The sequence below is a fragment of the Larus michahellis genome, chromosome 14 (genome assembly GCF_964199755.1).
Source record: "Larus michahellis chromosome 14, bLarMic1.1, whole genome shotgun sequence".
In the NCBI taxonomy this organism is placed as follows: domain Eukaryota; kingdom Metazoa; phylum Chordata; class Aves; order Charadriiformes; family Laridae; genus Larus; species Larus michahellis.
Window position 1 is genome coordinate 7,553,669 of NC_133909.1, and position 27,704 is coordinate 7,581,372.

General features: G+C 47.7%; 2 protein-coding genes across 7 annotated transcripts in view; one reads left to right on the forward strand and one right to left on the reverse strand.

Annotated features, from left to right (window-relative positions):
• The window catches only part of TMEM104 (transmembrane protein 104), a 45,620-nt gene extending 24,684 nt beyond the window's left edge, over positions 1-20,936 (reverse strand). The window contains exons 1-8 of one of the 2 annotated variants that reach the window (XM_074607549.1): positions 20,823-20,936; positions 19,346-19,455; positions 17,203-17,324; positions 15,200-15,281; positions 13,778-13,880; positions 13,284-13,364; positions 8,727-8,826; positions 7,655-7,760 (exon numbers count right to left, since the gene is read on the reverse strand). In XM_074607549.1, the coding sequence (XP_074463650.1) occupies positions 7,655-7,760; positions 8,727-8,826; positions 13,284-13,364; positions 13,778-13,880; positions 15,200-15,281; positions 17,203-17,324; positions 19,346-19,390 (639 nt within the window). In that variant the 5' untranslated portion in view covers positions 19,391-19,455; positions 20,823-20,936. Of the gene's footprint in view, positions 1-7,654; positions 7,764-8,726; positions 8,827-13,283; positions 13,365-13,777; positions 13,881-15,199; positions 15,282-17,202; positions 17,325-19,345; positions 19,456-20,822 lie in introns of both variants that reach the window. The other variant, XM_074607548.1, reaches the window with a different exon arrangement.
• An 81-nt stretch (positions 20,937-21,017) lies between these two features.
• Positions 21,018-26,170, forward strand: NAT9 (N-acetyltransferase 9). 5 transcript variants are annotated; one of them, XM_074607742.1, is made up of 7 exons: positions 21,023-21,100; positions 21,793-21,879; positions 22,663-22,772; positions 23,702-23,842; positions 24,064-24,123; positions 24,292-24,386; positions 24,477-26,170. In XM_074607742.1, the coding sequence occupies exons 2-7, from the start codon at positions 21,803-21,805 to the stop codon at positions 24,621-24,623; spliced, it is 630 nt and encodes a 209-aa protein (XP_074463843.1). In that variant the 5' UTR covers positions 21,023-21,100; positions 21,793-21,802; the 3' UTR covers positions 24,624-26,170. The 5 variants fall into 5 exon arrangements, with proteins under 5 accessions (XP_074463846.1, XP_074463843.1, XP_074463844.1 ...); XM_074607743.1 differs by having other exon boundaries at positions 21,024-21,100; positions 21,798-21,879; positions 24,477-26,121; XM_074607744.1 differs by having other exon boundaries at positions 21,075-21,110; positions 24,477-26,121.
• Positions 26,171-27,704: the final 1,534 nt, after the last annotated feature.

The window sequence follows — 27,704 nt, forward strand, 5'->3', positions numbered from 1 at the left end:
TCACTGTGTCAGGCAGAAGCTGCCTGAAGGAAAAGAAAATGTTCCACGCTGTGTAACTACTTCGCAGCAGCGCAAAAGCAAGGGATAAAGGCTCGGTGCCTGGGGCGAGCGGGGAGTCTGCTTGCTCCTCTTTGCCTTCCCCCTACAGCACACACCAAATTGGTGCAACAGGCTTCAGAGATCAGCTCTGCCTGAGAGCATTATACCGATCCAACTTACAAGATAAATCCCAGCTGCATTATTTGTATTTATAGTCCTGCTTACAGAAGCATGAGCCACGTGTGGGATTTGCTGATGTAGTCTGAAAATCCACATTTTTGGACAAAAGCGTCAGTGATCTCACCCAGACATAAAGTGCAATTTAGGAGGATGTTAAGAAGTTGCAGACTTATTTAGGAATATAAAGAGATACCCGTCTGTTCAGAGCTCTTTTCTCCACAGCCTCTGGTAATGTTCAGAGCGGCAAAACTGCACAGTTCCGCAGCCCTGGTACTTTCTACCTGTATATTAAGGAACTAATGATAACTTCAAGATCAAGACTGCTGTCTTGCTTGGTGAAAAAGCTGATGTGAATCAGGCAGGCAGCAAGGCCAGACCTCTGTTTAAAAGAAAAACAAACAAACAAAAACCCCAACAACTGGTGTTGAACCACTGAACAAAATACTGGAAAATAGGCTGTTGAAAAAAAGGCTTGTATTGCATCTCCCAGGGGAGTGCTTAGCTGACTTAATGGGTCTTCTCCAATTCTGGTTTCAAGGGTGCTGTCACTACCACCGCACAAAATAACACTGCACAGGGGAAATGCATTTATTACTTATTTTCTACAAAAGTGTCCCAAAAAATGAAAGATCTGTGAGTCTGCTGGAACAGTCTAGTCCAAGAAAGGAATTTTAAAGGGCTTTAAACCTCTACAACTTGTGTAGTGCATGGGTGATCACAAACCAATATTGGTTCTGACACCTGCCCTCTTGGTCTCCAATATCAAGAGAAAACAGTGTCAGCTTTGGTGCCTTGCTGCCTAAGTGAGCACACTCCAAAGGACAGCTTTATTTAGGAAAAGCAGCAGCACGACCTCTCAGCCTTGCCAGGGTGGCTCTGCTAGGCAGCAGAGGCTGTAGTTTGAGCCCAATAAACAGCGTTGGTGAGTGCATACCCACAGGAAGCACACAAGAGCGGAGATATATCTAGAATCACTTCTTTGCCCAATTTGTTTAGATGGCTTGCTTCCAAGGTTCATGCCCACCATCCATCATCACATAAGACAAACCAAGCGTTAAAGTGTGCAGGACACTCATCTATAGGGAAGCCAAGTGCATCTGAGCTCACCAGTGGGCTCTAACCACCACACCAACCACCTTGCTTCTCTTAAGGGCCGGTAACACCTGCAGCACAGCATCCTTCCCTTCCACACAGCCCTTCCAGCCAGCTGCAGGTGGCAAGGGGGGAAGGATTTGCCCTTTGAAAAAGCTCAGTGTCCAAGTGACAGCACAACCCAAGCTCCATTTAAGCCAAAAACCACTTCTCATTGTGAAGTGAACAGACAGCTCTGTGCAGAAAACATATTCCAGTCCCCTGCACTATTGATTTTCCTGTGAAAAGAGACAAACTAATCCTTTAAACTTAGCTGCTTCAATCCATGGTCTCTCAGTTGCTTCACTATTGTACCAAAGGCTGACTCTCCTGCCCAGCTGTAGCAGCAGGGAGGCTCGTCTTTTGGCTGATGTTTCTTTTACTCAAAATGCAACCAGTTACAAGGAAAGCAAGAAAAATCACACACCAGAAGCTGAACTCCAGCTTTTAGGTCACCAGTACAACAAGTTTACATCCCACTTTCACAACACTGCACTCCTGCCTCTCCTCCTGCCAGGTCAGAAAAGCCTCTTATTCACAAGGCCAGTTATTATCTGAAGTTCCCTTTGCATTAGGGAACACGAGGGGTGTGGGAAACTCCGAAAGAGCTAGTTTATCTGTCACAGGCATATGACGAGTGAGCAATTGAAAGAATTTATTGACAAGCCCATAGAAGAGGAATGGACCAGGAGGAAGGAGGCAGGATTTATGCCATATTAACAAGGCTGTGTGCCAATTTCAACCTTATTAGTTCACAATAAAAAAGCTAAGAATTGCCTTCCTGTCCCACACCCAGACACCATTTATTTTAAATGAACTTGGCTCCTGTCCTTCTTCAACCACTTCAGAGCAAAGCAGCAACTTAACTGACCTTACTTTTTGGAAGCTGACTAGATGAGGCATGAGAAGACTCCAATCAGCCCCTGAGACCGGGCTTTTGGCCAAGCAAAGCTGTATTTCAGAGGCACCTGTAACAAACAGTTAGGGCTAGTGATATTTATGCTTAATGCAGTACTAATTCCTCTCCTGCCACAGCAACGGCTCAAAACCCAGGTGCCTGTACATACAGAAATGGCATAATATTCTGGACCCTTGAGAGGCTTTTACCTATTTTGAAGGTTTTCAGAACTGCATCTACGCATAGAAGTAGCAGCTGCCTTTTTTGTACATTTTTTTCTATTTCTGTATCATAATAAAACACACCAAAGCATTTGTGGTAGGGGTTATAACACAACACCTTTGGCAAGAAGGTCTTACCATGAATAACTTCTTATGGGATATGCTAATAGTACCCCAGTCCTGCTGCATCCTTAATGTAAACTGGGATAACCTGGAACTTAGCAATGCTACAGTTTTAAGCAATTTATTTAAACAAGATGATGACTTCACACCAGCAAGGTAAACTTCCATTAGCTTTTCTTCCTTTCCCCTGGTTCACCCTGGGAGCCCAGAGCAGGCACCACAAACCTTTTTGACCAATGTGCTGTGAAACCAGCCCTCCTTGCTCCAGACACCTCCCACTGAAGCTGCTACCTTCCCCACCGCTGGTTCTCAAGGTCTGTAGACACTAAGACCTGTAAGAATAAATATCCAGGAGACAGCAGCTGTGACCCATTTATTACCAGATGCTGCTGCAGGGCACAGCTGAGGAAGGCAGGGCAGAGGAAAAGCACTTGCTGCAAAGGGAACAAGCGGAGCAAACCCAGGTGTCCTTGAAAGAAGCACTCTGCTTGCAGCACCGCTCCAGCTCTGTTTCTCCAGCTCCCAGTTGGCAAGAGACAGCTTAGATCAAGCATGGATGTTCAAGTACTGCCACGAGGGCTCCCCTCATATCACTGCTGGGAGGTAAAAAATAAAACAAAAAAAACCTATGAAGCCCACAGAGGCCAGAAGGCAATAACAGACAAGAGAGGCCACTAGAGTCTCATGCACTGAACAAGCTGATAAAACTGCTCTAGTGCAGGTAAATGTATCTGAATGGTCCGCTTTGACACTAAAAAAAAAATAAAATCACAGATACCTTTACCCCGAGCAGAGGGTGCGCACACACTTGCGGCACAGTCAGAAAGGAGAAATGCTGAGGAGGGAAGCAGAGCACGTACATCGGCAGCACAGAGCACGACGCTCCAGCCTACAGCCAAAGAGGGCTGGGAAGGCAGCACCACGCCGAGGCAGACGGGATCTACATCAACACTTATCAGTTCAGCCTTCACATTTGCCGATTAAGTTCTGCTGGCACTGAGCAATTGTACGTGTCCTCAGACTACCTCCTCACCCCCTGCACAGCCTCCCGTGTCCGCAGCCAGGCCCCGCTCTGGTCGCTGGGTATTCTGATCAGAGCGTCAGGCTGGGGTGACATTGTCCCCTCCTGAAGAGGCACGGTAAGCGCCTGCAAGCCCGCTCATTTTATTCACTGCACAAGCACGTTTCCAACTGGGATAATCTCCATTAAACCATCTGCGCTCCCATCTTTGCTCGGCCTGCACCCGCTGGGCTGCCTGCGATACTGCAGCATCTGTGAACCGGCAAAAGCGGATGCCGCGTCCCTTTCCCAATCAGCTAAAAAACCAACAGAGACTCAGACAGAACAGATGCACCTGGTAGCTTTGACGTGCTACTGAGCCAGGCTACCAAGAGTACCTGTGCCAGTGCCTCCTCTGAAAGGCGTATGGCTCCCTCTGAGAATTTAAGCCATTTCCTTTCCATCACGGGAAGACACCATGTCCCAAACTGCCAGAAGAGGAGGGCTGAGAAGAGAGTAGAGGTTTTAGCTACAACGGCTGCCCCGGTGCAGAAGACAAGCACCATTTGCCAGGTCATGAATACATTTTGGATCAGACACACTCCATGGCTGCTGATCCCCAGGATTTAATCTCTTATTTATCTCAGTATCTGCTTTCTAGAAACAGGGACTATCATGTCACATTCCTACATCACTGGAACAGAAAGACAAGAAAGTGTTATGATGAGAGATCTGAAACTTAAAGCCGCTGCCTCTTCCCTGCAGCCTACACAGAAGATGTCCAGCTGACCTTACAGAAGCCATCATAGAGCAACTGCATTGAAGTGTGAATTCAGTGCGGAGAGAAAACTTGACCCTGTCCTTAGCATTGCCATCGAAACAGCCAAGGGACTCAGGAGTCACTTCAGCTGTCGAGGACATGACAGCGTGGTGACAGATCTGAAGCGAAGACAGAAAGCCATCGATCCGCTTTAACTGCAATCAGTGCTTGCCTTCAACAAGGTCGCTGGGCCATCCAACACACGCCTTTCTTCCATCCGATTTGCTGTGCATGGTCGTGCCCTCACAGGCGTGGAACAGCACGGCAAAGTTCATGGGTCACCCAGGACTCCGACAGTCCCAAAGAGGAGGCAAATATTAGCAGCAAGTGATGGGACAGGAGCAAAAGACTATTTCAGTATTTCCTGGTCTTGCCTTCACTTATTTGGTTTGCAAGCCTTTATTTTCCAAGGCAATTTACAAACAAGAAGCAAGATAACCATTTGTTCAGACAAGGGGCCCAGTGGTCTCTGAAGACTCTGCAGTCACACTTAGGTGTGAAATTTTGGAGTAGCAATAAAGATGCTGAACAGACAAGCAATTCTCAAGAGAAGGATTAAATCTGTCTAAATATTCTCATTATGTACATAGTTTTCAGCTTCCATTCACAGTGATCAGACCAGAGACAGCTTCCAGAGGCCTCTTTGGACAATAAACCGTGAAATAGGATTTTTACATCACTCATTATTCCTCTCTCCACCCCTAGCTCGAAGGGTCAATGTTTGAAATGGATTTTGTTGAAAAGACGATGTAGCATTGAGAGAGAGAGTCGACAGGAGGAAGGCAGCACAGATCTTTGGCAGACTAGTGGTACTTGGCACAGGAGAGCTCCCATTGGCACCATCTTCCCAGAAAACCTCAAATAGATTATTTCTCCTGGTAGTCCAAAAAAGGCTTTCTGTAGGGCCATGCACAGAGAAAGAAATACAGCACTACATCCAGAGACCTGCTTCACTGGAACAGGCAAGAGGTTCCAATTACATCCACCCATCTTGCTCCTAAAAGCCACTTAAACCTAAATACTGTGCTAAGACAAGGAGAGAAAACTAAAAGGCAGGCATCTAGGACAAAAGGGCTGATCCAAAAACTCAGCTGCTTTCTTTTGGGATCGCAGTGTCCATCTGTCCCCTTGCCACAGGGGAACTCAGCCTGCAAAAATAGACCTTGTTTGTCCACTGAAACGTGGAACCTGAATTATTCCAACAAGCAAGTATTCAAAAAAGAAGTCAAGAAAACAGAGCAAGTTCCTGGGACCAAGAGAATAGCTATGCTCTTGATGCATCTCACCCCTCCTCACTTTCATGTTGCCTTTTCCCCTTCAGACAGGCAGGTTTCATCTTTTCTTGCATGTCCAAGACTCCATTTCTATACACAAGAAGCCTGGACAAAGTTTAGAGAGATAGTTACAGTGTTTTGCTATTAAATGTTTTTGCTTGAAGTCAAGCAACTTCCTACCCCTGCCCTCCCATCCCCAGGTTTCTCTCAGAAAATTTAAGAGTTCTAACTAGTGGTTTCTGGCTGTCCACGTTGCAAACAGGACAGCAGGGGAAGACATCAACCAGCACAGACTTTTCAGAGGCAGCCTAAACTTGAAGACAGTGTCAGTGCTGTGGGTCTGAATGTTTTATAAATCATTACATCCCTTATCCCTCTCTAGGGAAGACATCATCATTTCTGCCTTCTGGAGAATAAAAACACACAGGTTGAGCAAAGAGTGGGACCAGCAGAGCTGGAGGTAGAACAAGTCCCAGTTTATTCCCAATACTCATCCAGGAAGAAGTATGAGAAACCTTAGCAAAACCCCAAAACTCAGAGATAATAATGCTGACACCCAGCAGTCTCCCGAACACAGTGATTTTGGGACACACACCCCCCCCCCAGTAACCCACCACAGACCAGTACATTCTTCCACAAACAATCCTTTCCTATTTCCAAGGGGGAGCAGAGAAAAGCACTGAAACCCTCATCTCAATTACTGAGCAGGGAAGGATTAACCACCAAAGACTTTGCAGATATTTATTCTCCAAATCCACAAGAGAAGACAAGCAGAGGGAAAAGCTCCTCTGAGAGTTATGTACACAGACAGCAAGTCTAATGCTTACACAGTCTTAATTTTTTAATTTTTCAAGTCCTAACAACAATTATCTTCATGAATTATAGACATAATATCTGAGAGATGCAGGCAGTAATTAATGCATGTCTGCCTTTTCTGACTAGCTCCTTCTGCTGGGTCAGGGAGAGTTATTGAAATTCCGGAAGGAAATCTTCAATCTTCTGGAAGTTTTAAAGAAACAGACCAAGACACAATTTAATAAAGCAATAATATTTCTCTTAAATAATTAACTAGGCTTTGACATTCACTAATATTTCGGAGGCCCAGCTCTTACTTTTGCAATAATGCTGGAACAAGTGCACTCAGGGATGTGATCCACTGCAGGTCCAAAATGCACTAAACTGCAAAATTGCTGCAACTAGCCTTTGCCCCTGAATTCCTCTGCAGACACACAACCACCTTCACTCCTTTTCCTTAAAATTCTCACCGAGACACTTAACAGACGCCACGCTCTGCAGCGCCTCCACACCTCCCTCTTCTCATTTTGCCCTACTGACATCTGTCTCCAGGTATGAGCGCTCAACTCTCCCCAAGCTCAAGAGAAGCAATGTTTATCATCCTTTGGGAAAAACCTTGGTTTCGCAGCAGAACCACAGCACAGTAACAGATGCAATAGACAATCCTAAACTAGACAGAAAGCTATTACTAAAGCAGCATATAGCACTGAATGTTGTTTAAGTGGGCTGTTTCCATCATCTCTCAAAAAGCAGCTTCTCCTGCAGCATAAACAGTTTTATTCACATGAAGAATGCACTCAAGAGAGCTTAATATATTCGAGTATACTGCCAGCAATTACCTCAAAGCTACAATTACTTAGTCAGCCACTGAAAAAAAACTCCACCCTTTGGCATGGACGTATCACCTGCTTAAGGAATACAGAACTACACAACAAGAACAGAACTCTACTTAAACTCAAAATTATAAGGATTATTCTGACAGCCACCAAACTGAAACACAGTCGTGTCACCAAGGATAGAGAGGAGGTATTTGGCCAATAAGGCCAGAATGAACCATAAGCTTCATGCCTCTGTTGTTTACTTGAACCACATCATCTCTACAGGAAAAAATCCCTCCGCACCAGAAGTAAAGCTTAAATGGAAATAATGGTCATCCCAGTTTTAGAAACTCACCAGATACAGCCTGTAAGCATCAATCCGTCGAATTGGCCCCCAGCACTTGTCCGTATCGTTATACTTTGTGCCATCTCCAACACTGCAAGAATGGTTGCCAGTGGCACTGCTGGGAAAGGAGGGAGAAACAAAAGACAGTAATTAACTCCTAGCAGATGTCTTCCCCTCTCCTGTATTCAACAAAGAGGAACAATCAGAGACCTGAAGTGTCCATTTCTCCCCTCCCTCCCTGAACACCCTTTCTCCTTATATTTTCTGGACTGTTTAACACAGCAAGTCACAGAGTACCATACATTTAAAGGCAAATTCTTGGATTGCGTACAGTTATTTACAAGTTTGGTCATTTGGTCATCAAGCTATCAGGTTTAGGTCATTTACGGATCACTGCAATTTTCCATTTTCAAGTCATGAGTACAAATCCAGCCCAGCACAGATTTGATCAAACCAATCTCTTTCATTATCTATTTCTTTGAGAAAGGAACCGGTCTCAGTCGAGAGCCAAGTCCATATAATGTCACCACTTGCTAGTCACAGACTTGGTAAGCATCACACCTCTCAGCTCTCACCCCAAAAGACAGAGAAGCTAAAATATTGCACAGAGTATGGCAATCAAACCATAGGTTTGATACCAACAGGCATTGAGCAACAAGTCCCATGTCTGCAAGGTGCTGAATCATAGAATGGTTAGGGCTAGAAGGGACTTTGAAGATCATCTAGTTACAATCCTCCTGCCCTGGGCAGGGACACCTCCCACTAGACCAGGTTGCTCAAAGCCCCATCCAGCCTGGTCTTGAACACCTCCAGGGATGGGGAGTGAAGCTGGAAGTACTTCACACCTGAGGACTCATCTGAAATCAGATCAGCTACTTTTCAGGCAGGCAGCAGGCACTCGCGCGGGGAATATAAAACAACTTCACCTTCCCACCCACAAGTGATGAGCTGTCCTTGAGCCATTTCTCCACTCTTTTTCAGAAAGCAGAGCTGATCCCAGTCAGACTTATGACCCCATCAAATCCAAAAGCCTGCTCTCTTCTCTGTTAGCACCCAGCCCCACAGCGGTAAGCACACTTACCAGGTCACTTGCATGAGAGAGACCGGTACAGCCGCTGCATAGATTGCCAGGTCCCCATAGAGGTAGATAATTATGCAGAAATAGAAGAGGTTGACACCCACTGTAGGAAAAGGAAATATTGTACAGAACCCTGTAATAAACCCTGCACTTCAAATACACAAATGTTTTTCAAGGTCTTAAAAATAAATCACCATCCTCTTACATAGTTTACTTCTTTCTGCAGCAAACTCCGCCCAAGGGTCACATCAGCAGCTTAGGGAACTTAACCACAGCATGGGAACTGATGGGACACGAGGTGCCTCAGAGCTCAACTCTGCCTCCTTCGACATCTGTCCCTGACACTGGGCCCTCTGGTTCAAGCCCATCCTCCAGTCACTGGCCCAGACCAACAGGTCTCACATAAGTCATCTGCCAGATGAAGCTGTCAGCTTGGAACAGCCACAGGCAAACATTTAGCTGATGCTCACAGACTTGGTGTGAGCGCAGCCTGACAAACAGTGAAATGAAGAGAGAAAATGCTTTTAGTCCTCTGCGATTCCAAACCCTCTGCTTCCAAACATGCAGGACTTTCACATTAGGAATGTGGCCCCACAGAGTTCAGGTTGCACAGGGTTGAAGTAGAGCTGCTTTGATTCCTTACCATCAGCAACTTGAGCCAAGGTTCAAACCTGCAAAGCTTTAAAACTCTTTCTGCAGCCCTCTTAACACCCTAGTGCCACACTGTATGCTGTTTCTGGCCCATACTGTTTTTTTTTTGCCTTTTTTTTTTTTTTTTTTAAGCTTGTCCTGCCTTCACCTATGAGGTGAAAAAATATCTTACACAAGTTAATTGGGTGCACAGAACAGCCTTACTGGAGCACAACATTGCTGCGGAGGGCTAAAATCTGCAGGGATAAAGAAATGCTTGATGAGACCCCAGGATTCTTTTCTTCCAAGTGAGTCAGTATAAATCTCACCAAGGAAAAACAAACTGGACCATATTTTAGTTGAGATACAGCTGAGCTACAGAAAAAAAAGAAAGCTTCAAATTTATTTCATTTAGGAAGTTGACACTGAAGGAAAACAGCTCAAGGAACCTGCCCATACTTTCAAGTTGCGATGCCACATGATGCTTAATTCTAATGCAGCGTGGGCAAATCAATTCACATCTCCAAGCCTCGCGTGTGACAACTATCAAACAGGGAGAGCGTTACTACAGGAATATTTCTGATATTTCTACAGTGCCTGCATGCCCCAAAGTTTTACCATGTTTTGCCATCATACTGCCCCTGGATCTCTGGATGTCAGGAAACATTAACAGGTGTTCTCCTTCATTCAAATAAATTCAATACACTTAGCATAAAACATTCCAACCAAAAAAAAAAAAAAAGTGGGGGCTGTATTGGGTAAGTAGCAAGAAAATTTCCCTGCTTCTGTAAAGCATCACACTAAGCCAGTATACTAGAGTTGTTCCTGGTTTGTCTAAACAGACAAATGGAGATCTTGCAAAAATTGTCAGATGATTTAATATAGTTCCCCCTTGTTTTCTTCCTCTGAAAGATTTGAGATGGCTTCAGTTGAGGAGGCTCTGCATTGTTCTGAAGACGGCAACAAGCTACCTACCAGTTTTCTCCAATTTCCTATTAAAAAGGTTTGATGATTATAACAAGTATCTGACATAGCACAGAAGCTGCAAGACACACTAAGCACAGGACTAGACAGACTCAGATATAGATTCTGTTTTGGGGATCTGATACTGATCTCAGGCGTCAGTTACCCCCCCACACACACAATATAAGACTAACACGGCCAGCTAATCCACAGCAGCACCAGCAGGAACCCACCAGCACACACTATACCCCCATTCCAGTGCCAGCTTCTCTATCTGTGGGAAGTCCAGGTGACAGTCCTCTCCCAAACTCGTCCTCTTGAAGGCAGGAAGACTTCAGCGTCAGTTCTTTTATAAACTGCTACAGACCCTCCCTGATCAATACTTTCATTACTGGACACAAAACGGGAAAAAAAAAAATCAATGACTTCCTGTGGAGAAACAGTATGATGGATGTGCCTAGAATCCATTATTGCAACAAATGACTGCTTGGTCCCAGAAGAAAGCACCCAACATCACAAATTAAAAAAACAAAAAAAAGCAGTTCTTCAGAGCCAGCTCTTTTGAAAGAGTATACAGGCCCTTCACAGCCTAAACCTAAGGCAGCTCCCTTTAAGAAACCAGACAGTCCGAAATTGAGATTTATCCCCAGCTTACCACCCAAGACTGCAGATTCAACTCCTGTCAGATTGTTGAAAATAAAAATCAGTCAAGAGAAAGGAGCAGAGAACTCTCTAGAAATGAGAGGCTTTGAGGTCTATTGCAAAGCTCCCGCCAGCCTTCCTGCTGAAGGCTGTAAAGCCCTCAGACACCTTTGGTTTGGATCCGTACTTCGTATATTGTGAGCAAAACCCCACCCAGACCTTTGCTAACTGTGAAACTGCAGAGGTTGGTGCTTGAAGCCGGGAATTCCCAAGTGTGGGCCAGTTTCTCAGCCCTAGGCAGTAGCAACTGGTCACTGAGCAACTGCCTTTATTGAAGATCTTTCTGTGCAACTGTCAGAAGGAAGCACTTCAGCAAGGATCTGCAGAGGGAGGCACTCGTCTCTTCTCCCCGCAACCACTCAGCAGACCAGAGGGTGTCTCTGAACAAGGACCCAGCAACAGCATAAGGATGGAGCTTCATTGCTGAGCACAGGGGAAGGGAAAGCAGCAAAAGACTTACAGCTGCCCCAGACCCTTCACTGCGCATACCTCATCTCATCTGGAAGTCACAAGTTGTTTCGAGCTACAGTCTGTGGCTGTTCCAGCTGCCTTCCTGCAGAGAGATTCATCCCTGTGCACTGGGCCGAGTAGGTCCTGGGGAGGATCCCTAACACAGAAATCAGATAACTCTGGCTAAAGCAACATTAAGAAGAGGGATTAAGATTTAGAGTCCTAAGCAGTTTATATCACTTCGCTAGGAAGCATACCTCAGTGCCTGATGGGAGAGAGGACATGCATTTCCAGCACCCTCTACTGGCTGAGCAGCAGCCAGCAGCAAGGCAGAGAGGTCTAGAAGGCAACTGCTCAACACCTGGCTGGCTTGAGGGGTCATTACCATCTCCTCCTGTGAAGCAGGGGCCTTCCAGAACTTGTTTGTGGGAGCACTCTGCCTCCTGTGATTCCCTGAGCCCTCCTGCAGCGGAACAGGCATCTACAGCTGATGCTGCTCAGCAATGCTGCTAAGCTCTGTTATACGGCGCTTGCTCCCAAAGCACTTCATAAATATTCCTCCCCAGAGGATGATCGAGAGACAGGGAGGTGTCCACAGTATTCTACAGATGGCAAAGCATACAAGCAAGAAAACTTGCCTAAAGTCAGAGCAACCCAGCGCTGCAGGCAAGACTAGGAAAAAAGCATTTCTGAGTCTCCAACCCACACTCACATCACCTCTCCTCCTCTGTGACTAGAAAAGTGGCAGCCTGATCCAAGGTGAATTATTTTGATAGTCCTAAATCATTTAAATCTAAAACGGCCCAGAAGAGGCACAAGAAAATAAAAAAAGTTTTCTCAATTGGACTTTAAAATGAGCAATAATATAGTTCACAGAATCTTCATTCCTTAAGGCCAGCTTTCCTTCAGAGGCAACAGTCTTACACTGGCATAAAGCTGATGTAATTGTAATGGAAAAAACCAGCCCATTGCGTCTTTGTGAAGTGGCCAGTGAACAGGAAAAAGTGTCACTTTCCACAAGAAATGAGGCCTGACAGGCTCAAAACTGCACAACCATGGTGTCTGATGATTTTCTGGCTCTGCACAGCATTTCAAATGTACTGTTTTACCAGTTTCAGAATACCTAACATTGTAGTTTGCATTTCTATCGTATACAGCAATGGACATGGCGTTATTGCAGTATGATTACAAGTTTTTTCCTTGGCATACAAGAGAATTTAAGAGCAAAACCACCAGACATCTGCCTATCATACGCACACCAGGGACCCTTTCAGCAGTCCTTGTCCCAGAAGCTCTCTTGGTGACTCCCCAGACTGGCAATTCTCAGAAGCTCTCCCCAGAAGTCTCTTCTTCAGACTGATACTTATGGAGTTCAGGAGGGCCCAAACACCTTATTTTCAAATGCTACAACCAAGATGGAACTAGCGAACACTACAGCTGGGCTCTACTGCTTTAGACAGCAAAGATCAGAAGATAGATGCAGTTCGCAGTTAGGTTAAGGGCAGTCAGAAAAGGCACTGACTTACACCTACCTGCCTCAAAAAAACTGGGCCCACAATCTGCAGTGTTTTGGCTAGTTCTGCTACAATCACAGCATCTTCCCCTTCATGCAGGTTACGGCCCATAAATACTCTTTGTAGAAAGACTACATAGGGGCATGACCACAGTCCACAGAGAGAAGCAATGACACTTTTGGGTAGAACCATTACAAACTCAGGAGGCAAACCCGCACCGAGAAGCACACAAACTTAAGGAAAAGCCATACACACACATGCAGGGGGACTGAAGGGACTTCTGAAAATGTGAATCACGTACCTTTATTAAAGAACATGGAAGCCATCTGGCCCATTTCCACCCTTTCAGTGATTTCAAAGATATTGGGTGAACCACGTCTCTCTGCAAGTTGAAAAAGAGAAGGGTTTCAACAAGTCCCTCTAATAACCCTGGAGGCCAGACTATCTGAACACACTCAAGAAGCTCTAGCAACAGTTTGAAGGACAGTATGTATGACTCCAAAGCTGCAGAGTCACTGGTCCAATTACTCTGCTGAAGTTGGTTTAAAAGTGTTTTCAAAGTAAGATGTTCTCATCTTAGTGACCTAGAAGGAAAAGATCTTTATCAGACTGCAGAGGCTGAACTGAATTCTCAATGAGTCTTATCTTGCAAGCGCTAAGGACTTTGCGATGTGAACACATGGAATTGAGTGTGAATTGGACAGAAGGGTCCTGCTCCACTTGCTGGAGCCCACTGGGACGCTGTCTGCAGAGAAGAGGTCTTGGATCCAGTGAAAGCATGAACTGGGTACTTACGAACTGACAGGATGGGTCGTGTCTCTGCTCGCTCGTAGCCATCTTGGAGGAGAACATCACTGTCAGATACTCCAGAGGATGAATCCTCATCCTCATCATCCTCCTGGAAGAAAAGACCAGACCACTGCTGAGGTGTCTGCTACCCACAGTACAGGCTGTGGCACCAGCACCACCACTGTCACGCTCTCACTTCCAGAAACTCAAAGGTCCCAAACAGGGATGGGCAGGACATGCACACAAAGGCAATACGAGGAAGCCCTTGGCCCGGGCTTGGGATGCTGTGGAGTGCAGAAGAGGGCACTAGCAGAACAGGCTAAAGACAGTGACAGGCTCTGCTGTCCTAGCAGGTCTCACACACTGCAAGAGTGTCCAATTCATGCAGTGATCGGTGGCACAAGGAAGTTAAATTTCTGGTAGATCTGCAGAACTGGTAAAAAATCCAAATGTATACAGTCTTAGCCAGTCAGAACCATGGAATCACAGAATTTCAGAGTTGGAAGGGACCTCTAGAGATCATCTAGTCCAACTCCCCTGCTAAAGCAGGATTGCCTAGAGCACATTACTCAGGACTGCATGTAGGCAGGCCTTGAAAGTCTCCAGCGAAGGGGACTCCACAACCTCCCTGAGCAGCCTGTTCCAGTGCTTGTCACCCTCACCGTAAAAAAGTTTTTTCTTGTGTTTGATCGGAACTTCCTATGTTCCAGCTTGTGCCCGTTACCCCTCGTCCTGTTACTGGGAACCACTGAAAAGAGTCCAGCTCCATCCTCCTTAAACCCACCCTTTAGATACTTGTAAACATTAATAAGATCTCCCCTCAGCCTTCTTTTCTCCAGGCTAAAGAGTCCCAGCTCTCTCAGCCTTTAACAGACACTTCTATCTCATAACTCCAACCCACTAGCATACAGGCAGAGATCTAAATCAGTACAAACAATTATGCCTTGCACTGATCCAGAAAAGCCACTAAAGCCAACATCCAAGAAGCCAGAAGTAAATTTTACAGCAAGGACTGTCCACTCCCTGGGATACAGCCCAAGTGGCAGCAAGGACATTCTAGCCTGTCTCAGTTAAATGACCTGAGATCAGTAAGGATTTATAGACCTCAGCACACTCCAAACAGCACCAATATATTGGCTGCCACCTCTCCACATTCACTGAGTAGCGCTTCTGGGCAAGGAGAGCACAATCAGTGAGAAATGTGAACAGCACAAGAGATTTTTCAAAGCAGGAGCAGAAAATCCTGTCTTTAATGAGCAACCCTACAGGGAACTAACAGTCATATTTAATATAGCAAAGTTAAGTACAGTAGAAATTTATTCCTTTAGAGTTACTAATGAGGCAAGGCAAAGATGCAGAGGAATCTCAGGCAAGTCCTACAGGATAAAAGAACAAGACAAAATGGAAAAAATTAAACTCCACACAAACCTTGCGTTTCTCCATTCTCTTCCATCGCAGCTGGGCATTTGCAGCAGCCATGGCTTCTACCACAAAGGTTGTAGTCATATAGCTAGAGATAGAAATTTAATTGACATCAGTAGTAGTCAAGAACTATCACTGCACAGAGACAGAGAATTATTCTCATCTGTTTGTAGGGGCAAACAAACAAACAAGACCAACTTTTTCACCACCTCCCCCCTGCCCCACACTGTAGTTTTGGTAGTGTTACATCTCAGTTTGCTGCACCCTTCTGTCCTTTAGATTAAGGTATTCAAGCAGACCAAAAAATACAGTAAAATATAAGATGCCTTCAGATATAAGAAGACACTACAGATACCTGGAAGGCACCATCTGAGTGTTTCTTGTTAAAAGGACGTGTACAACTAACACAGTACTGTTGCAAAGCTTATTTATTAGGCCGCGTGGCAAAGGTACTGTGGTCCCTTAAAGAATCTTACAAATGGCATCAGAAGCAAAGCAGCGATACAAGACCAAGGGGCAGATAACACATGCATGCAAATACACTCTGCTGGAGGTCAGGGGAAAAGCTGTCCAGGGAGACAGCAAGAGCCACCAATGGCAGGAATATCATTATCTCAGCTAAAACCAGGCCTATAATAAAAAAAAAAAACAAAAAACCACAACCTCAAAATCAATTTTTTTTTTAAGGCTTTAAGTGTTTTCTCACTGTTTCAGGAACTGGACTCACTTATCAAGCTCAAATGAGAGGTTAGTTTTGCAAGAATAAAAGCAAGCAGCTGGGTCCTGAGGCACATGTAGCAATTTCCGCATAGACTTTTCTTGGCCTGAAGGGTCCCCAGCAGGCAAGAGGAAGTCACAAGCACCAGAACAAAAGCAACAGCGCAACGCAGCTCCCAAGGCATGTAGCTCTTTGAGCTGCGTTTTCTCAATTTAATCCGGTGCAGTTTTGGAGGTTTGTGCGCTTCTACTGACCTTGAAGGACTGTCTGGTGGTGGTGAGTTTCATATACTTAATTCACACTTTTAAACTAATGCATCTAAAAGGAATTGCTTCCAAAGTTCACAGTTGCTCCCACAGTTTACATTTTATCAAGCCTTTGCAGCATACAGCTCCAAGGTGGGGAACTTACAAGCATTACTACTGTCAGTACTGACTGTACAGTACCTCTATATAGAAGCACCTAACGATCTGAAAAGCACTGCCTCCAAATCAAAGGCACATTCTGGCTGACAGAACTGGTTACCAACAAGACAGGAACTTCTAAATTCCATTCTTACAAACAGCAGGAGGGGACTTTATTTTACTTTATTTTAAAAGCAAGCAGGGATTCACAGTCCAACAGAAGATGGCAATTCTGTTAATAACTACTTAGACATCAGTGCTGTATCAACAGCCTTCAGCTCCACCTGCTGCTCCAGCAAGGAGACATCTGGGCAGAAGCTCATGGCCAGCCAGCGTGAAAATCATGAGACCGGCTCCAAGGTCTCAAGCAGCAAAGGTGTGTGAGGGGAATAAGACAGGCCTGGCTATACAGTAATTTGTTTTCCTGACACTCTTGCAGCTGCCCAGAGCATTACCAAGAGCCAAGAGAAAACTAACATAACAGGTCTGCATCACATCTGCAAGCCACAAAGCAGAGAAATGTACCTGTGTCAGCTGTGACTTGGTTAGTGTTTGGGAAACTGATCCATGACAGAGGCAAGCATGGGATGTACCCACAGGGAGGACAGTGTCAAAAAAGGAAGCTGAGAGAAAGGTCCCAGAAGACTCTGGACTCGAGAAAACATCTTTCCTATCAGTCAGGAGATGGGATGCAGTACCATATTGCTGGCAGTCAGAAAATGCGTCCCTCCAAATAAGGTCCACAGGCAACACAACTGCAGAGACCAACGCTCGAGCAGCAGACCGACTGGATCACTCAGAAAAGCAGCAATAGTCTTAGCACTGTCCTTACAGCTCCACCCAGCTGAAGCCCCTCAACCTCCTAAAGACACATACTCACTTCCTACCTCATAAATCCCAGGAACATTAGGAGAACGAGGCTGACAAGCCACCCTGCCGTCGCAAAGGCCTTTGGCATGGTTAGGGCTCCTGTCCCAACGATGAGGTTGAACATGTAAACCAGACCAACCTGCAATCAACCACATAATCCAACGTGAGAGTTTGCAACTGCACCAGAGACCATCCAAGACACCTCACATGCACATTGATTTAAATGGAGAGAGCAATCTTTGAGCAAGCCCATGCTATAAATGAATACAGGAGGGGACTGATAACCAAAGAGAACAAAGTGAGTGTCAGCACATCTCTGGAGAAACCCACACTCCTCTCCATTTTTCTGATTATTTTTTAAATTTATTTTCTTCCCAACTTTTAAAGTTAGAAAGCACGTGAGCTTTTTGTTTGTTTGTTGTCAAATCCACTGCCTTCTACCAGAAGGGTCTAAACTGCAGGTTGGGGTCTTTCCTTATTTTCTGATCTGAACCTAAGTGGTTATGACTACGTACATGAGTTACCGTTCAGATTCTCTTGTTCTTTTTTATTCTTAATCAAGCAGGAAATATCCAAACAGAATTCTAATTCAAAGCCTGCTTGACATTTTACCAGCAGGCAGCTGAGTACACTTTGAAGAAGGGAGTTTATTTCTGGAAAGGAAAGGATTTTATCCTCTCTTGCAATGAGCTTTTTTTCCTGCCTGGGGGCAAAAGATAACTGTGCACTTGGACAGGGACACCCCCCCCACCCCCGCCTCAGACTATCAACTTAGCTGAATTAAAGATCAAAAATTGCCCCAAAGTTGTTTTTTTTTTTTATAGGTCAGAGTCTCTCTAGAGGAGAGCCAGTAAAGAACTATGTCCGAGTACACTTTTCTGGGTGTGGAGCAATTAATATCAGGAGAACTATTCCCCAGAGATCCTGTGAGCATTCCTGCCCTACATTCACTGACACAAGCACAGCAAATTCATCTTTTGACAGGTCTCCCACAAGGATGGAAAAAAACAAACAAACAAAAAAAAAAATCAGCCATTGCAGCTTGCAGGAAAGTTCTTTTCATTCAGCTGGCAGAGCAGTCATTCCCTGAGCACAACACAAGTGCCCAGGGCCATGACTCACTCTTCAGTGAAGGACTCTTGAAAAAAACACCTCAGGTGATTTTCCTTGACTTTGGTCAAGTAGACAGCAACGAGAACGGTGCCTGTGTATTCAGTCTGGCTAGACATCTTAAGGGAAAGAGAAGAGAGTCATAGCCTTTGAGACTAGACTTTAGGAAATTCATGCAACATTAACATAGCAACGTAAGAGCAGGTGACACTAAATCTTTGGAGTCCAGATGTCCCAGTTACTGTCTTGTTCTCCGTTTTCTCAGTTGTGACCTATTTCTGCAACCTAATACCCAGTTCTTCTAAATTCAATCGTTAACACAGGGATGAAAGTTTTAAGGCATTTGAAAGCCAACACACAGATTTCAGGACTGGTTCTATATTTAGTGAGTTCACTTCAGAAAAAAAAAAAAATAATGTTTGCAGAGCGTTGTTTTTAAGAGCTGACGCTATATGAGCACCCGTGGCTATGAAAACCAGTATTTCCAGTAACATGGTAAAACAGTAATTGGCTCTGAAATTTCACAGGACACCACATTACAAGGAAGAAACATCTTGATTACTGGTTATAAGTGAAGTGGTTTAAAACAAATTACTACAATAGCTACAAATAAGTAAACTTTATATAACATCTTCCTCTGAATGTCTTAAAAGCCAAAAGAGAGAAGCAGAGTGGGACAGTTTCCATGTTACAATCCCCTCTATTTATGCTAGCTTCATGTGACAATTTGGGTTGATGGAAACATTAACAAAACGTAAGAAAAGTGGGCAGAAGGATGCAAGAGCTGGTATGGGGCATGAAGCTCTTTTTAACACTTTTAGAACTATGCCTTAAGCAGACATTGTCCCTTTATAGTATATATAGTGATCTGTGATGTAAAAAAAAAACCCCAAAACTACAAGTACTAAGCATTTTTAAGTACCCTTTGACCTCCATCATCTCTTGAAACACTGATGTTATGTCCACGGGGAAGCAGGAAATGAGAGCACAAGATTGAGGAAAGAGTTTTTTTAAAGACTTGTCAGCAAAACCACAAACAGCAGTACTTACGTAGGGAGAGTAAAGCTCTCCTGTGTCAGTAATGCCACCAGCCATGTTGAAGACGGTGGGGGACTCAGAGCAAAGCGAGGAGTGTGTTTTCAACTTCTATTGCCTTTAACCTGGGGAAACATCATAAAGTTGTGTTAGCTTTACTGGAAAGAGGAGGAACTCAGGAGTCAGCTTTTGGACATCGGTCTTCTAATATTTGAACAAAAGAGGATTTCAGCAAGATCTTGCAATTCGGACAGATATACCCCACTCACCAGCAACACTTGGTTCAATGCTCTACTGAAAAGTTCTCATAACCCGTTAAACTAGTTTAAAAGTAACCAAAAGGCTCTGCCCTTTCACAGCACATGATGACCAAACGTCACCTTCCCCAAACAGCCAGAGGGGCCGTTTCAGACACTAAAAGCTCAAGAGGAAGAATGCCTGCCTTGAGGATGATCTCATACTGCTGCGTCTCATGAAGCTACTACTCTTAGCTAGCACATGCCTCCTACAAATCAAAGCTGTAAAAAAAAACCAACCAGCCTACAGTGTCTCATCATACTTTCAAGTAAAGAAAAAAGCAGACAAATAAAAATACTGGACCTATGAAAAACAAACAAACAAGAAGTTTTGTTACACGTATCAAGGTTTCCAAAGCAGAATTATTTGGGAAACTTAACATTGCCTTCGAAAAACTACAGGGGAGAGGAAGAACCCAAGTGTTCTGAAAGGTTTCAGAGTATATAAGTAATCAGGGGTAGATGAATTGTTTAAGAGCTTGACCAAATTTCTCATAGTTCTACACATACTCCTACTTAGCTGTACCAACTGTGACAAATCATCAGCACAAACTTCACCAGCTCAGAGCACTACTGAAAAACCCAAACAGTTGGTAAGCTTACAGACACTAACGCCAAATGAGAGAAATCACTCGGACAGCAGAGCTCACCCCAGCCACAGCCAGTCCAGCCCTCCGAAGAAGAGGCCAAACATCACCTTCTACAATGGACCTCAACTGAAACCACAGGGGCCAACCTCATCAAGCCAAGAGCAAGCAGCACGACCAGGGGCACAGGGAGGCCGTGTCTGTGCGGGGCACCCGCCTCAGCCCGGGAGGGGCCCACTCAGGGCCTCCGGAGCCCCCCGGCCCCGCCACTTCCCAGCTCCCCCCGGGGCCTGCCCCCGACCCGGCTGCGCTGCCCTCCCAACAGGCCCTTCCCAGGGAAACCCACCGCCCCGCTGATGCCCGCTACGGCCCCAAGGGCCCCCACAGCCCCCCGCTGTCCTGCGGCCTTCACCCCCCGGCCAGGGCCTCGTCTCTCCGGCCCACCACCGCCCCACACCAGGACCCCCCTAGGCCTCACCCCGCCTACAGGACCCCCATAGGCGTCACCCCGCGCTCTCCCTCACAGGGACGCCCAGGCCTCAGACCAGACCCGACCCGACCAGACCCGACCCGACCCGACCCGACCCCACACCGGGACCCCCCCAGTACCTGACCGGCGGCGGCGCGTGCCGGCAGCCCCACCTCCCTCATCGCGGGGACACTTAGAGCGCAGGCGCCGCCCACGGGGCCCTTCCGCGCACGTGACCGACTCCCGGGGCGGGGGCGGGGACAACGCACCGACGGCGATTGGGTGCTAGAGTCACGTGCGCGCCGGCGCGGCAGGGGCGGGGCAGGGGCGGGGCAGGGGCGGGGCGATGACGCCAGCACCGCTTGGGGCGGTGGGCGGGGCTCTGCGCGTGCGCGGGAGGGCGGCGCGGCAGGAAGAGGTTTGCTCCGGTACCGGGGCCCCCTCGGGCCCGGGCCCTGCCTCCCCTCGGGCCCCGTTCTCCCCTCAGCCCCGGGGTTCCCCTCCGCCACGATCTCCCCTCAGCCCTGGGGATGGCCGCAGGCCCCAGGGTTCCCCTCAGGCCCCGATCTCCCCTCAGGCCCCGATCTCCCCGTAGGCCCCAGGGTTCCCCTCAGCCCCGGGGGTCCCCTCAAGCCCCGATCTCCCCTTAGGCCTCAGGGTTCCCCTCAGCCCCCGATCTCTCCTCAGGCCCTGAACCCCCTCAGCCCCGGGGGTCACCTCAGGCTCCACATTTCCCCTCAGGCCCCAATCCCCCCTCAGCCCCGGGGGTCCCCCTCAGACCCTGATCCCCGCTTCATGCCCCAGATCTTCCCCCAGCCCCAGGGCCTGCGGTGCATCAGAGCAAGGCACCTCCACCACCACCTGGGTCATGAAGCATTCAGTGGCCCCTGTCAGGGCAGACCCCCTGCCGCTGTTGGGTCCCTGAGGGCAATGATACAGCCCTGCCCTGGGTGGAGGGGAGCAGGGGAATGCGGAAAGGTTGCTGTGTGGGGGATTGGAATGAGCTGGGGCTTGTCTGCACGTGAGAGCGGCCAACGCTGGATCCCAGAGGGCTCCTCGGGGAGCTGTCCCATCCCTTGGCTTCCCTGGAGACACGGGTCTCTCTCTCAGTGCAGAGGCCATGAAGATTAACCAGAACACTGTGCTGCAAGGACAGAGGGTGACCCTGGTGCCATACACTTCTGCGCACGTGCCCCGGTATGTGGTTCCTGTCCTCCTCTGGTACTCTGTGCTGTCTGGTTCACTTCTCTTTCTAAAGGGAATGTGGTGGTCAGAAAGGGTGTTGGCTGGAGAGCTGCAGGGCCCTCTTCCCCCAAGGAACCACACAGCAGAAAGAACACTCGTAGAAAGGCAATCAGTTTTGCCCTGTGTGCCCTGCAGCAGCATCCCTGGCAGGTCCGTCCCCTTTACCAGGTCTGCTGACAAAGAAAACTTCATCTGTGCCACTGTGTACCCACAGAAAGGGAAATACCTGTCTGAGTGAACCGCTGACAGTTTTCTTTTCGTTGATGTCTTTCCCTGATGGCAGTGGAAGAGCAAAACTTCAATGTGTAAAGCCAGATGGATGTTTGATAAATTAGAAGCAGGCGTGCAGGCAGTTTGTAAAGTGTTGGCCTGGCAGCTGCAGCCTCAGCACAAAATGCCAGTATTAGTCACTTTGTCAGTGCCCTCGAGATGCTGTATCCAATCTCAATTGGGATGAAATGCACCGGAACTCCATGCTCAGTACTTTTAAAAACATCGTTTACATCAGGCACTCTTCAAACTACAGGATGGACAAACTTGCTAAATTTCCATGGAGAACACCGATTCCTGTGTTAGATAAGGGAGAGGGGTTTGTGGATACTTTTAAGTTGCCATGAATGCCAGGCTAGATTTTCCAGAACCGGTCTATGACAGCCTGATCCTCAGAACATTTGCGGAAATCAGACTGTGATGCTGTAGCTCAGGCAGTGAGCTGGTTCTGGGTCTCATTGTCAGGTACCATGAGTGGATGCAGTCAGAAGAGCTGCAGCGCCTGACCGCCTCTGAACCCCTCAGCCTGGAGCAGGAGTATGAGATGCAGCGCAGCTGGCGGGATGACGCAGACAGTGAGGATCTTAAACATTTTCTAAGGGTGGGTGGGAGTGATGAGCAGGTCCCTTCTGTCCTGTAAAGGGCCCACGATGAGCTGAGAGTGCCCAGTGAGCGGGCTGTATTTGCTGAAGCAGACGGGACATGAGACCTTCTACAACAGTAGCTTTGAACTGGCTTTCTGTTTATAGCTGGTATATGCTCAGGGAAGTAGAGAACGTCCGGAGCTGCTGGTGTCCTTTTTATGTGTGCAGTTTTTCAAAGATAGCAGAGATTTACTTCCCACAGCATTATCTGCTGACTGCTGCACAGTCAACACTCACCAGGTCTGATCATCGTAAAAAGGTGGAAGGGGGTTGTATTTTTCCTTGAGAAATCGAATGACTTTATAATTACCTGGTTGAGGTGTGCTGACAGAATTAGTTCCCTGGCTCTCCTACAGCTAATGAATCACTGCCCATAAAAGCCTGGTAGAAATATAGTGAGCTGCAAAATACTGAGGCTGGCAAAGACCTCAGTCTGGAACATTTGTCTTAGCTGGCATTAAAAGCCTTACTAAAAGCAAAAATAATATGGACTAGGTGAATCACTAGTCTCAGTCTCTTGTGCACCAAACAATTCTTTGCCCAAACTTACTGCAGAGCGGGACAAGGCAGGGAGACCTCAGCCATGGGGTGAAAGTTTTCATGCTTCTTAAGTAGGCTCTTTCTGGTGTTCGTGTCTATGTCACCCCCACAACGGGTTTTTTAGAGTATTTCTTGTATTTCTAGGGGTGGGAGCAGGCACACTTGGCATGGGAGGCATAATTATTAGCTCTTCCTCACCATTAACGTGTGGAAGCTGTTGTTCCTTTGTCCATTGCATGCCTTTCATTTCATCCTTCAGTAATTTGTGAATAATTCTCAGCATGCCCTGACAAAAGCTGCTACGTTTTTGTTTTTCTCAGAGTGCACCTTCATTGTGCTGGACAGGGAGCGGTGGTCTGGGCAGGCGCGTGCAGAAGAGGACTGCATGGTGGGGGACGTGAATCTCTTCCTCACCGACGCTGAGGATCCAACTTTGGGCGAAATTGAAATTATGATTGCAGGTCAAGTTCTGCTTCATAGCTTGCACCTTTGCCGCTGGGGCTAAAGCCAGCTGCAGACAGATGTTACGTACAGCAGCTTTGTATTCTTATTGCTTTACCATGGCTATTCAGCCCAGATCAGCATCCTTTGCTGGTCCACCTCACAGTCTCTTCCGAAAAGTGTCCAGAATGGCTGATTTGTCTCATAACTGGATGTTGACTTCTGTGGCTCTCTCTTTCAGAGCCCAGCTACCGAGGCAGAGGGTTTGGCAAGGAGGCAACTCTGATGATGATGTCCTATGGTAAGGGTGGCTCAGTGCATGGGAACGGTAGTACAGTGGGGATATTCCCAGTGATACAGACAGGGTAGTAAAGGGTGCATCTGCCCCAGAAATTGGAATCCTGTGCTTTCATAGATGTAGCAGCTGAGCAGGTAATAGAAACGCTTTTCTTTCTGGTTTCTTTGGCAGGAGTAAAAAACCTGGGGATCAACAAATTTGAGGCTAAGATTGGTCAGGAAAATGAAGCCAGTATCTGCATGTTCAAAAAGCTTCATTTTAAGGAGGTGCGGTAGCAGCCCGTCTTCTACCCAGAGAACGTGAGTGGCGTTTGCCCGGTGGCCAGGATTGAGCTGCTTTTCCTCTGTTTGATACAGGTTGCTGTGAACAGCGTTTTCCAAGAGGTGACGCTGAGGTTGGATGTCAGTGACCAGGAGAGACGGTGGCTCCTGGAACAGACGAACCATGTGGAGGAGAAGAGCTATGTTGAACTGAAGCTGCCAGCCGGGGTGCTGGAGACCTGACAGACACATCCAGACACAGGCCTGGTTTCCAGGGACGAATTGGACGCTGTTGCGAGGTCTGGGTGTGGAGGACACTAGTGAGCCAAGCTGCACTTAACTGTTTTCATCTGTCTCCTTCGGGTACTTTGTCATCTTGTCAACTTCGCACCTTGTTGCATCAGCCAGGAATACTGCCTGAAATTTGGACCTGGAAAACAGCCACTAATTCACAGGCTTGACCAGGAATGACTGTAACCTTAACACACTGTTCCAGCAAAGCCTAAAATCACCAGCAGTTAATTGATTCCTGGTGTGACCAGTTTCTGAACAAGCAACACCCACTGTTCCTTCTTCCACTGCCCTTAGATCAGGATTCATCAGCTCGACAGAGGCAGTCTCAGCGTGCTGGTATCTCAGTCTGTTTTCTCTTGAATAAAAAAACTGATGAAAAAATCTGAGGTTTCCCCAGAGCTATGTGGAAGCAGTGTGGCTCAGCTGCTCACTTTGCCTGCTGAAAGGGCGGTTAGAAGTTGTAAAGGACAGCAGAGACTCTGAACCCTATTTTCTGGGATGCGGTGGGTTGCAGGGGGACACTGATGGGTCGTGAAAGTGAGCAAGTGAGCACAACCAAAGGGCAAGTACTGTTAACGTGATGAAAATTATTGATACCAGCCATCCAAGACTAGAGCAGAGCCTAACCGTGATCGCTGCTTAACAGGGGGAACTGGCAGCTGCAGGAGGCTGCTGAGACAAAATTCCTTGCTGAGTTTCAGGACCGTGCTTTGGCACGCTGCTGCCTGTTAAGAGTGTGGACCTGTAAACCTCAGGCCGTCAGTGAAGCGATGTTGCACTTCATTTTACCAGGCTGCTTTTATGAAAGCAAGGAGGGGGAGAACACAACTGAAAGGAGATACAGTAGCGATCCCTTTCTTCAAGAAGCTCAGGACTTGCTCTCCTGAGCCTGAAGGCTCCAATTGCTGCTCTCCAGTACGATGAATGGGGGAAAAAATATCTCTTACTGGGGACAGATATATTTAGGGCAGGAGTTGGCCAGCCGCACTCTGCTGTGATACAGTTGAGTTCTGTTGCTGAAGAGGCACTTGCCTGACTCCCACTGGACAGACCTTTTAATGCACTAGCTCAGCCTGACCTTCCCTGCCCTATGCAGCATGTTATCCACAGCAGGGAAGCTTGGTAAGAGGAGAGGACAGAAGGTAAAGGAGGATAACTGACGCTCCTGCATGTTTTCCCACTGTAATAGCAGCTAATTCTAGACCAGAAATTGTTTGTTGCAACTACAAAGTATCAGGTAATAGCTTTCAGATTTGCCCAGGGGCGTTTTTATCGGAGATTGGTAGACTGTGGAATTTTTAGTGTTGCTGTGCCTGTATTTTTAGGACCTGGGGGTTTTAGTTTTCCAATTTTAGTTCATTTAAATGCATTATTCCTGGGACTAATATTAAAACTAAGTGTGGGAACAGCGTATCATGGTATTTTAAACAACAAGTATTTAACGTGGATTTAGTTGTAGCAAAAGCTTTGTGTGGTAGTAAAGTGAAGAGTGGCTCTACTTCCAGCTGGGATTACCATGACGAGGGCTACTAATCCTCATGCTCTTCGTCACCTGCTGCAGGCAGGAATGGATTCTGTCCCCCAGAACAAGATTTGCAGAACCTGACGGGTGAACTGCTCCTTCCATGGAGCTTTTCACCCCTCTGCCAGAGAAGCAAGGTCAGACTAGCAGGAGAAATGTAGTTCAGGTGGGATTTGCTCCCCCCTAAAGTGGCCAAGGTGGGAAAAATAATTTCTTTTAACCCCTGCCAGGGCTGAGGCGGGCACAGTGAAACTGTGCAGCCCTCCCCGTCCCTGCTGCAGCTCCCCATGCCCGGCCGGTTGCTCTGGAGCCGATGAGCTCCCCGCCTGGCATCCCTGGTCCCCCAGCAACGCCAGCGCGCTCCCCCGCCTCCATGGGCGGCTGGGAAAAGCCTTCGCCCTGGCAACCCGAAACAAAGTTGGGTCTGTCCCAGAGCCACATCCCTGCCCCGGGCTGGGGAGGGGAAACCCGGCAGGGCTCAACCAGAGCTCCCACAGGGAACCAGTCCCCAGGCTGCTCTGACCAGGCAAAGAGCCAAAAGATGCTCCTGGGACTGGCCGGGTGCCCCCACTCCTGACCCATATGGGCAGCCCCAGCCCACGGCATGGCACGTTGTCCCAGGCAGGGACACCCTGCTGGGCCCAAGCGAGTGAGGGTGGAAAAGGAGGGGACAGGGGCTTACCTGCACGCAGCAGTGCTGCCGCAGAGGACGCGACTTTGGAGGATGAGGCAGGTTGAAGTGGGCTCCCCCAGCTTCCAGGGGGGAGTGACAGCCTGCACGTCCCCCGAAGAGCTGGTGGCACGTTGTCACTTGGGCATCATTTGAGCTGCAGACCTCTGTGACCACTCGTCTGCTCAGGTAGAGGGGCTTGTCTGGAGACTCGGGGTGCAAAACAACGGTGAGCAGAAGGGGAGGAAGCAAAGATGCTGGGCAGAGGCCGGGGCTGAGGGTCCGCAGCACACCACAGCCACTGCAGAGAGCACAGCCCTGCCTTGTCCCTGGGAAGCCACCATCCCACCCTCCCCGGTGCAGCTGTGGTGCCACCATTCCAGCCCTGCTGAGCCCCCCAGGCACAGCATGCCCCCACCCTCGCCTGCCGTGGCAGCAGGGCTTAGCTTGGCCGTGTATAAGCTGCCACACACAGGCTTAAAAATAGCCCTGGGAAGTGGGCAGGGTGGCAGAGCCCTGGGGACACCCTGACCCCACCATGCTGGGTCCCCAGTCCCTTCCAGCTGCAAGACCATCACCAACCCCGCGCTGAAACACCTCTCTGCCCTGCTTTCCCCTGCTTCGCTCCCCACACAGGGCCAAGGATCCATCAGTTTACAGGGACAAGCAACCTTCTCCCCACCAATCCCCCCTGCCTTCCCCCAGCCCAGGATGCAACCCTGGGGCTCGGGCTCACCCCAAAACCCCCCAGAGGGGCTGGGTGTAGATTTAGGCTGCCCCCAGCAGAGCTACCACCTTCCAACCAGGCCAGCAGACACAGATTAGAGCCTCACACCAC

What these genes read in the sequence shown, in the direction of transcription:
- NAT9 (XM_074607742.1), top strand. Translation starts at nt 21,803, where the DNA reads ATGAAGATTAACCAGAACACTGTGCTGCAAGGACAGAGGGTGACCCTG. An exon ending in CTGGCGGGATGACGCAGACA is followed by an intron (nt 22,773 to 23,701) that starts GTGAGGATCTTA and finishes TGTTTTTCTCAG; the next exon opens with AGTGCACCTTCATTGTGCTG. An exon ending in AATTGAAATTATGATTGCAG is followed by an intron (nt 23,843 to 24,063) that starts GTCAAGTTCTGC and finishes TCTCTCTTTCAG; the next exon opens with AGCCCAGCTACCGAGGCAGA.